The sequence below is a fragment of the Pezoporus flaviventris genome, unplaced genomic scaffold (assembly GCF_033815535.1).
Source record: "Pezoporus flaviventris isolate CSIRO_AGI_PZ_B2104156 unplaced genomic scaffold, CSIRO_AGI_Pfla_v1 ptg000031l, whole genome shotgun sequence".
Taxonomy (NCBI): domain Eukaryota; kingdom Metazoa; phylum Chordata; class Aves; order Psittaciformes; family Psittacidae; genus Pezoporus; species Pezoporus flaviventris.
In genome coordinates this window covers 46,411,715-46,422,060 of record NW_026892579.1, presented here as the reverse complement: position 1 = coordinate 46,422,060, position 10,346 = coordinate 46,411,715, and the positions used below count along the sequence as shown (strand labels likewise).

General features: G+C 54.3%; 1 protein-coding gene across 1 annotated transcript; it reads right to left on the bottom strand.

Annotated features, from left to right (window-relative positions):
• Positions 1 to 745: 745 nt before the first annotated feature.
• Positions 746 to 5,210, bottom strand: GDF7 (growth differentiation factor 7). The gene is made up of 2 exons (XM_061461820.1): positions 4,799 to 5,210; positions 746 to 2,383 (listed from the first exon to the last, which is right to left on the bottom strand). The coding sequence occupies exons 1-2, from the start codon at positions 5,124 to 5,126 to the stop codon at positions 1,458 to 1,460; spliced, it is 1,254 nt and encodes a 417-aa protein (XP_061317804.1). The 5' UTR covers positions 5,127 to 5,210; the 3' UTR covers positions 746 to 1,457.
• Positions 5,211 to 10,346: the final 5,136 nt, after the last annotated feature.

The following is a 10,346-nucleotide window of genomic DNA, read 5'->3' as shown; positions in this document are numbered from 1 at the left end:
ACATGACCTGGCATGAATGCAAAGCTTCTCTGATTTAAAGGCCTAATTTATACTCAGCTCCTGAGTTACTAAAATTCCATAGCCCTTTCAGCATGGGTCAAAGCACCCCACTTTACGCAGTGGTCTCTGAGGGTGGTGTTCAGCTTTTTGCATGGGAAATGTCTGTTCCCGGTGGATCCAGGTCCCTCAATAGAACAGCGAGAGGCAGGCAGTCCAGGGAGGGATGGAGCTCACTGGGAAATCGGTGCCAAAAGAAGGTGGGGTGGAGCTTAGTGCTTTTATAGAGATTATTTGGAAAAAGAAACCAGGCAAAATGGCTCTTCCCCAGGAACTCCGGACTTCTGCTTCTCTCCCAGCACACTGAGGACAGCTGTGCGACTTGTGGGCCTGATGCTGGTGCTGATTTCCTGCTGTGCCTTGGAAAGGTGGGTTTTTGCCAGAAAGGGATGGCACCAGTCAGCCGGTACCTCCTGCAAGACATCAGCAGCAGGACTAGCACTTCAGACTACACAGAACCAGGGCATCCCCAGGTAACACCTTCCAGGGCAGTTCCCATCTCTGCTGAAAGCATGAGCTCTACTTCAACCCCGACTCTTGCTTACCTCCAGTTACAGGGACCTCCTTTCCTGTCCCCAGTAGCAGAAGAACAAATCTCTCCCCGCTGCAAACAGGTCTGGACCAAATGACTTCAATCCCACCATGGCCACTCGCTCTCCACCCCCCCCTTCCCCCGGGAATCCCTTATTTTTCCCCCTGCAAACCGAGGGCCGTGATGTGAAGGAAGCCAGAAAAACTCCTTTAACACAGACAAAAGGTTTCAAACTTACTTCCATCCCACCTCCACAGCCAGAGGGTGATGCTGGCCTGACCCCTCTGCTGCAGTCACCACTCCATCCCCTCCCAGGTTATTCCTCACACTGAGACAATTTTAGCCAGATGTTTTCCAAATCCTGTGGGAAATCAAGCGTCAGCTCAGCTTGAGCAAGTGGAGTGGACCAGGCAGAGCTCGGAGGCTGAGAAGGCATTCCCAGGGGTTCTGCTCCCTTCCTGGTGGGAGAAGGCAAGGCACAGAGATGGCAGGAGCTAGAGGCCAGGAGCCCTGCCTCCCACCACAGCGTACCACCTCTGGCTGAGCCCTGAGAAACCCAGCAGGGGTGGTGGGAGTCGCACTGTCTTTGGGAGGGCCTGGGGCAGACCAAGCTACAGCCTCGCTGTCTATGGGAAGGCATCTCTCATATCTTCCAGGCTCATGGACAGGACAGCCCCATGAAGGCAGGGGACACCTGCTCTGAGCTTGGCTTTCGGAAAGGCACACACCAAAGTGTGCATGTGTGTATATATATATATTTTATATATATATATATATATATATTTGCATTTATATATATAAAATGGAGTAAGGCTGCTGGACTGCTCTGGGCTGGGCAGGGAGGGGAAGGGGAGAGCTGCAGAAATTGCTACCTGCAGCCACACGTCTCCACGACCATGTCCTCGTACTGTTTGTAAACCACATTGTTCCCAGAGTCTATGTAGAGGATGCTGATGGGGCTGAGCTTGGAGGGCACGCAGCAGCTGGGTGGGGTGGACTCCGGATCCATGGAGTTCATCAGGGTCTGGATGATGGCATGGTTGGTGGGCTCCAGGTGGGAGCGCAGAGGGAAGTCGCAGACCCCCTCGCAGTGATACGCCTCGTAATCCAGGGGGGCAATTATCCAGTCGTCCCAGCCCAGTTCCTTGAAGTTCACATGCAGGGGCTTCCTGCTGCAGCGGGTCTTTGCCTTCTTCCCGTGGCCTCTGCCCCCAGTCCGGGCGGCGATGGTGGTCCGTCTCTTCCTCCGCTTCGGGAAAGCCTCCTGGCCGGGATCGGGGGGCTCCAAGAAGAGCGGGCTGCCCAGGGCCTTAATCTTATCCCGGATCTCCTTGAAGAGGTTCTCCTTCCTCTGGGTGCGGGAGAAGGCCACGAGCAGGGCTCTCTCGTGAGGCTGTGGCCGGGGCTTGCTGAACCCCAGCTGCCGGGGGGGCAGGAGCCGCCCCGACTGATCCGAGACGATTCTCAGCAGGAAGCACAGCAGCTTGCCCGAGAGAGACCTCCTCTCCCTCCAATCCCGCAGGGCTTCCCAGGCATCAAACACCTCCCATCTGGAGAAGCCCGGGTCCACAACGTCTGCAGCCCTGGAGTCCAGCAGCCGGGGCTCCTCACCGTCTTGGCTCGGGCAGGTGGAGAGGAGGAGGTGGTGGAACGTGCCTTCGGGGGACAGGGCCAAGCTCCGGTTTACGGGGAGGGCGCGCAGGATCCGCAGCTCCGCACCCGTCACCTCCTCTGTGTCGGGCAAGCTGGAGATGTCGAAGAGGTATCGCTGCTCGAGGGCTGCTGGGGAGGCATCTGCATGAGATAAAACAAAAATAAAACAAAAAAAAAGAGGAAAAAGCTATAAAAATCCAGCGAGCTGAAGCCAAGCTTTCTTTACAGAGGCACAAGGGACACGGAGCTCAGGGGGGAGATCACTGCCTTGCATCAAGGCTCACGGAGCATCCCAGCAGGGACACAACCTGCATCCAGGAACATTACCCTGGATGAAGGCACAAAAAAAAACCAAAACAAAACAAAAAAAAAAAAATGGAAAGAAAAAACGAGAAGAAAAAGGTAGAGAGAGAGGGAGGAATCAATTCAAATAAGTGGCTGAGGAGACTTCTCTCTGTCCTCCCGGGTGTTCCAGTGCCCCTAGCTGCATCACTCTCCTGTTTTGATACTGAAGCACCAAGCAGAACATGCACGGCACAGCTGCACCCCCAAACAGCAGGTTGTCACCGATTTCTCTGCCCTTAGTGTCACACACCCCTTCCAGCCCCAGCCATGCCAAGTGAAATGCTGTGAACATCTTTCCTTCGCAGGCACACGTCGGGGATGTAGACGTTGTGCCCCAGCATGTCTGGCAGAGGCGCTCCCAGAAGCTGAACGTGAGCTCAGTTTTAATCCGTCACTGTTTCTGGTGGATCCGAAGCCCAGACGCAGACTTGTGCAGTTTCTGGTACTGATTAAATACGCTCAATGTGAATTAAAAAAAAAAAATAAAAATAAAAGAGGTGGAGTTGGGGGAAGAGATGAATGAGTTCTGGAAGGGTTGTTTTTTATTTTCTTCCTCTCTAACTAGAAATCTGATCTGCAAACATCGCTGCTGTGCTGTGCCCGAGCCCCCCGACCCGCTGCCGGCAGAGCCCTGAGCTGCAGTCTGCACCGCGCTTCGGGTGGGAAAGCGTTTCCTCCCCATCATTTGCTGTTATTATGATCATCATCACTACTACCTTTATTATATTAACATTTTTATTACTATTTCAGAAGCAGATGTAAAATTCCCGTGAGAAGCAGATCAGGAGAACCCTCTGAAGAAGTTCATCTGGTTTCATTTTGCCCTGAAACTTCCCAGGAGCTGCGTGCAGTTTGCCCCCGGCTCTCTCAAGGCGGGCACTGTCCTCCCGCCCATCGCAGCATTTCTCCCCCGTCCCGCCTTGCTTCCCCGCCGTTTCATCACCAGCTTTAAGGCAAACCCACCCGGCCAAGGCTGCAGGCAGGATACGGCCCTGCTGGGTTTGGGGATGCGGCTTGTGGGGCTGCGGGCAGCTCCGCACCAACAGCCGCCGCTCTCCCACGCCGGGGCAGCCGGTGACAGGCACGGGGGGAGGCTGAAGCTGCTTTTCCGTTCGTCTTTTGATTTTATTCGATCGGGATTTTATTTTTCCCCAGCCGAGCCACCTTCTCAATGTATATATATATATATTACATATATATAAAATATATCCTTAAGTCCGTAAATGTGTTTATTTGATTATTATGACCAGATCCGAGGGTATGAAGGAGACACAAGAGGTGGGAGAGGGAAAAGAGGACGGCGATGCCGAGTTCACGGCGGGTCAGCGGGAGCCGCTCCGGAGGGCAGCGGCACCCAGGGCTGAGCCGCTCCCTTCGCGGTGCCCCACGGAGCTTTTCGGGCTTCTGTCGCCCAAGTGGTGGAGGTCCCGGGAACTGCCCGCACCCTCAGCCTCGAGCATCATTCTCTACCCCGACTGCATGTGCACCCCCATCACCATCCCCAACCCCAGGCTCATGCACAGCCCTAGTTTTTATCTCCACCAGGAACTTTTTCACAGCTCCAGGCACTATCCCCATTGTGACCCCAATCCCATGCTATACACAGCCCAATCCCCATCCCTGTACTCGTCCCGATTTCCATGCTCGAACTCATTAACAGCTCCATTCCCGTCTAACAAGTGATGCACAGCCCCTACCCCGTTAAGCTCCAGCTCATCCCCGTCCTATGCCACCACCCCGTGCTCAAACTAACGCACAAGCCCACTTCCCAGCCAAGGCATAAGCCCCATCCACATGCACACCCGTGCACAACCCACCCCAGGCACGACCCGGTCCTCAGATCAACGTGTAAAATCCGTCTCCGTGTGCAATCACGTCCTCAGATAGGTACTCAAAGTAACACACAACCCGGTCTGCATAACCAAGCCCATGCTGAAGCCACATCCCCACACCCGTGCACAAGCCACAGCTCCATCCCCAAGTCAACGCACAATTTTCTTTCCATCCTAAATCCGTTCCCAAGACCGATCCTCATCCTCAAGCCCATCTCCAAGCCCCATCCTCATTCCTAAGTCCATTACTAAACCCCATCATAATTAGACCAACCATGGTCCTCCCTCACGCCCGACGGCGGGGTCCCGGCGGCCAGCCCCGTCCCAGCTGCTCCGCCGAGCTCCGCGCTGTCCGGAGGGACGGGCGTCCCGCACTCACCGCTGCGTGTCCGCTCCGCGAAGCCCGTCACCGTGTCGACGCGGCGGCCGGGAACGCGGCGGGAGGCCAGACGCTGGTAGAGGGCCACCATGTAGTGGTGCGGCACCACGGTGCCGTTGCGAAGAGCCCTGTCCCTCCGCGGCAGGGAGGAGAAGGGGGAGGCGGCGGTGGAGGAGGAGGAGGAGGAGGCGGAGGAAGGCGCGGCTGCCGGGGGTCGCTGGGGAGCGGCCGCCGACGGTCCGCGCACAGCGGCGGCCTCCAGCCCGCGGCGGAGGCGGCAGGCTCCCAGCAGGCAGAGGCAGAGGGCGGCGGCGGCGCGGAGGCGCATGGCGGCGGCCCGGTGCCGGTGCCGGTGCTCGGCGCTGTGCTGCTGCCGCCGCCGCTCCCCGCCTGCTTTTGAACATCGTCTTCGCCCGCCGCCGCCGCCGCCGCCGCCACCGCCGCCGCCCGCCGCCGCGGAAGCGCCCCCTGCCGGCCACCCGCCACGCCCCGGCGAAGCGCCGCCTGCGCCCCGGCCCCCGCCCCGCCTCCGCCGGCAGGTGAGACCCCCCCCAGACCCCTCTTGCGGAGGCACCCGCCCCCCTCCGGACCCGGCCCCTATGGACGACTGCCCCCGCCCGGGCTTGAGGGGAGGCACCACCACCTCTATTTGGGGGGAAGAATGTTCCTGAAAGGGCCCCCCCCCCCCCCCCCACCCCGCATTGGAGGGGGAAACTTCGCCCCGCATGGGGGGGTTGTCACCCGCCACCCCATCCTTGGGCGCGGGAACCCGGTCCCGTAGTGCAGACGGGGCAGTCCCGCCTCCGCTTCGGAACCCCACATTTTGACGGGACACCCTGCCCCGCATTGGAGCGGAACACCCCACCGCCAATTCCCCCCGGGGTCCGCAGAGGATGGTGCGGTGCAGCGAGGCGGGAGCGGCCGGGGGAGCGCTCAGCGACCGGCTGCGGGGCGGCCCCGGGTTCCCTGGCTGCGCGCTGCTCCGCGCCTCCGCCAGCACCGTTAATTCCGCCTCGGGAGACTGACATCGCAGCAAAACAAAGCCCCGGCAGGGCTGCGGGCTGATGTTTTCTCGTGCACGGAGGGTTTCCTTGGTAAAATTCAGATGTTTCCTTGGGTCTCGATTGAAATAACAACATGGAGTATTTACTAGGATGTTATTTCAAGCCTCTTTAAGTCCCTGGTTATGTCTGTTGCGATTTCTCTGCAAATACAAAAACAAGTGCTGTGATGATTTATTTGAAGGAATGTAGGTGTTTTGCCAAAACAAACACGTTTATTTTTCCCTCTCCCCCCAAACAATCGCTTCTCACGAGCGTTTGGCACTGAAGCCTCTCGGACTTCTCTCTGCTGTAATTCTACAGGTGCTTTGTCACAGTGTGGTGAGCGGGTCTCTAATGCCAGCCAGTGGATCTGCTCCGCCCGAAAACAGTGCCGAGCAGTGGGGGCAGCTTCCGTGGCAACGTCCCGAGAAGTCCCTGTCCCACACTGTGTGGGATGGTCTGGCCCGAAGTCATTTGCACGCCTCACTCAGCACCTTGTGAAGTGTTCACACGGGGCTTGCAGTCTTTTGAACGATACTGCGTGGCTTGCACAGGGCCTTGCATGGGTCCGCTGGCAGTTGCACCCAGCAGGCCAGTGACCACTAGAAGCCCTGACCCAGCTTCTGGGGCAGGAGGCAGAAGAAGGGCCCATAGAGGAATGCTTCATTAACTGTTTTTTTCTTCTGTCAGCCCCTTACTAAATCCAGCCCAATGCTGTTCAGACACTAAAGGTCACTTTAAGAAAGCATCGGTGAGCCATGGCTGCCTCACTACCCCATGGGCAGGCTGGTGAGACCCCGGGTGGGTGCCCTCACAGCACCAGAGCAGGCAGCTGAGTGCTCAGGGAGCCCTTCCCGCAGATGGAGAAGGTTGGAAAACGCTGTCCTGCCCTGTACCTCTTAATCCCACCTCCAACACCCACCCCAGACACACCGGTAGTGACCCTGAGACAGGGAATAGCAGTGCTCCCTCCCCAGTGCTGCTCAGGGAAGGGACCAAAAGGTGAGCAGAAAATAGTGAGATCAGAAGGGCTGCCAAGCTTTAGAAAATGGGCAGATGAGTCTATCCATAAAACTCTGTGCTTGCAATGGTTTCTGGAGCATCCTGCCTGGAATCCTTTCATGCAGGCAGTTTCATGGGAAACAGTGAAAGGTATAAAAATGGTGAGTCTGGGCTGTGCCCTGGGCCACCCAAAGCTGTATGTCCTCGTGTGTGCTGGGTGTATAGACCTGCCACATGTGAGGGATGCCAGGCTTCACCAAACTCCCAGAGAGTGGAAGTATCTCTGCTTTTTTTCTGTACATCTTTTAGAAATTTAAAATTACATTGATGCAACAGAGCCAGGCTGTGCCCTGGTTTTTCTTCCACTGCCTCAGACCAGTCCTCCTCTCAGACCCCAGTGTGGGCAGCAGGGGCAAATGCCCGCTTGGTGCAAGCTGTCAGAGCCAAGCAATAGGTTCCTCCTCATCCCTGTGCACAGCTGTCCTCATGGCAGAGCCCTGTTGCTTTTGGGTGATGAGAGCCAGATCCCTGTCCGCACCGTCTGCGTGCAGACCGAAACAGCACGCACATAACCCACACAACTCAAAGCGACACACACATACATGTCTGCATGCACCAGGCACACATGCCCACACCAGCTGGCACTGACACAGACTCAAGAAGCAAATCCTGCATGGCTGTGCCGGAAGGAAGACACGAAATCCCACAGCCCATCCTCTGAACCGTGCAGAGTCTATCGAGGTGCACGAGCACTGAGTTTCCCATCTGTTCTCCATTGCAGCTTCTTCTAAACCCTTTTGGGCTTTCTTGAATTTCCACCAGCCCAGCCCAGCCCAGCTGCAGGACCTTCCCACACCGCCCCAGCCCTGTGCAGTGCACAGCAGCTCCTGCCCCCAGCCCTTCCCTGCTCCAAGGATGGTCTCCCTGAAAACCTTTCTTGTGCATAATTTCACACTGGCAAAGTGCCACCTTTCACCAGCCCCCTTCCAAAACCAAATTAGCACACTGCTGCAGCAGCAGAAATTGGAGAGGAAGGGCTGCAGTTTTATTTTACAGCTCAATTAGCAAGTTTATACAGAAAACATATAACCAAGGGAGATTTTATGTCCGTTCAGCTTCACCAGGAAATAGACTTATTCCTCTTTGAGGGCACTTCCTACTTCTGTGGGTACCGCTATATTCTCCTGCCCACAGTGGCCCTCAATCAGTGTGGTGACAGTGCCTCCAGCCCTGCTCACTCGATCTCTCTTTGCTTTTACACTTAGAAATCCTGTGGGTACCTCCAGCATGGACTCAAAAACACAGTTCTGAAACTGTCCCATTACCCTGTTCACTAAGTATTAAAAGAACCACAAGTCTGCCAGAACCTAAGATGAAAATGAAGGGCCACACTTGCCTTCAATTTTTCACTAAGAACCTGTCCCCAATAACAGGAAGCCAATGGCTCTATGCTCAGGACCTTAACAGCTCACACAATGTCTCACCATGGTCTATCCCTTCCTTCACCAGTGGTCCCTTTTGAGTGGATTTTTGGAAAGAAGAGGGCAGTCAGCTCACCAAGCCTGTTTTTTTTTTTTACTGGGAACATTTTCAGAATGCTGATTCTTTTGGGATCATGAAGAAATTTTTCCTGCCTGGCTGACTCTTGGTTTGTGCCCTCTGTCACAGTCTCTCTCCCTCTGCTCCCTCTCTCAGACCCCAGGAGATTTCATTTCTATGCATGGGGTTGAGTTCTGGGCAGGTGGACTGTCTTACCATGGCTGAATCCTCTTTTGCAACTGTGGGCAAGGTCCCAGCCTGACACTCCTGCCTGCCAGAGAAGGGCTGCCTTACAGATACTCTTCAGCAAAGGAAAGAAGGAGGTATTTAACCAGAACCCCATCAGCTGTGGAAGACCACTTCTCAAAGGAGGAAACTGAGACAGAATGGAATTCCTCAAGCAATAGCCTTGTATCTGATGTCATAGCTATGTTCCCACAACCCTGTACCTCCACAGATGTTCATCTTTCCTGTCATGAGCACTTTTTGATGGAATAAAAATAAACTGCAGTGACAACCCCCCTCCACACTTCAAAACTGGAGGTGTTCATGGCTGTTTCCATTAGTTAAGTCAAGTGAGTCTTGAGCAAGTTCAGAGTGGTCAGAATATTGATGCTAGTGGTTATTTGGAAGAGCATATTTTCATACAGTGACCACACAAGAAGCCTCTTGTGGCTTCACTTAACAAATGTCTTCTAGCGAGATGGCTACAAGTGACGGCAAGGCCAGCTCAGCAAGTAACCAAGCAACAGCATCATTTTCTTTCCAAATCTGCCAGCAACTCCTTCCAAAACTTACTTAAATTGAAGCCAACCTGAATTCATCCTGATTGTCTGCACAAGGATAGCCAGGGAAGATAAGACAAATCAAGGTATGAAGTCAACACAGGAAACATCAGATGAATTCACAGACCCCACTGGGCTGTTTTCCTTCTAGTCCAGAGACCTTATGTCACCACAATCTGGATGCCTAAAGCTGTGCTGGTCTCACCTCACTTTCTGTTTAAACACTGTACTCTAGCTAGGGGACAGGAGACTTATGGAAATGCTTTACTGAGAGCTCAATCCTTCTGGAAACATAAAAGCTTCTTGGATTAGACTTTCCATTCCCCTAGGGGAAAATCGTCCTAATACAGCATCTGGTCAAGAGGGTCTGTCATAAGCCACCTGAAGATAGCAAGTCAAAACGCAGTTGAGTGCTCAGTTGATTTACAAATATTTAAAAGCCCATTTGCCTTTTAAAAAGTGCAGAGTTAGCAGGTAATTTGACAATGCACAGGTGCAGAATGTGTCTTTATAGTGGTAGTTTAGGTTAGCACCTGGTCATAAGGGGTGATATTCACCTTGCTTTTGGATATAAGAAGGAAATTCTTTCCTGTTAGGGTGGTGAGGCACTGGAATAGGTTGCCCAGGGAGGTTGTGAATGCTCCATCCCTGGCAGTGTTCAAGACCAGGTTGGATGAGGCCTTGGGTGATATGGCTTAGCGTAAGGTGTCCCTGCCCACGGCAGGGGGGTTGGAACTAGATGATCTTAAGGTCCTTTCCAACCCTAACGATTCTATGATTCTATGATTCTTTCTCAGTGTAACTGACCACCTTCCTGCCATTAATAGCTACTGGAGAAAGAGCCATACCTCCAGGAAGTAATTCCTACAGCATGAACCAAAGAGCCCAGCTGAGAGAGCTGTTACAGAGGATTTGGTCTGCCTGTACAGAAAGACATCATCTGCCTCCCTGTCCCTGGCTGTCCATGTGAGATGTCACCAGGGAAGTGCTCTTCTACAGCTCTCCTCAAGCTCTGCTCCACACTTACTTATTTTTTATGTATTTTACCTTTAATCTTCACTCAGCTGCTTCTTCTCTCATCTGTTTCCCAGATTATTGTGTTTCCCCCCAAACTTCTTACCCTCTAGCTCCCATCCCTTTGCAAAGGCCCCTCAGGTTTGGGGTGTTCAGCCAGTCCTG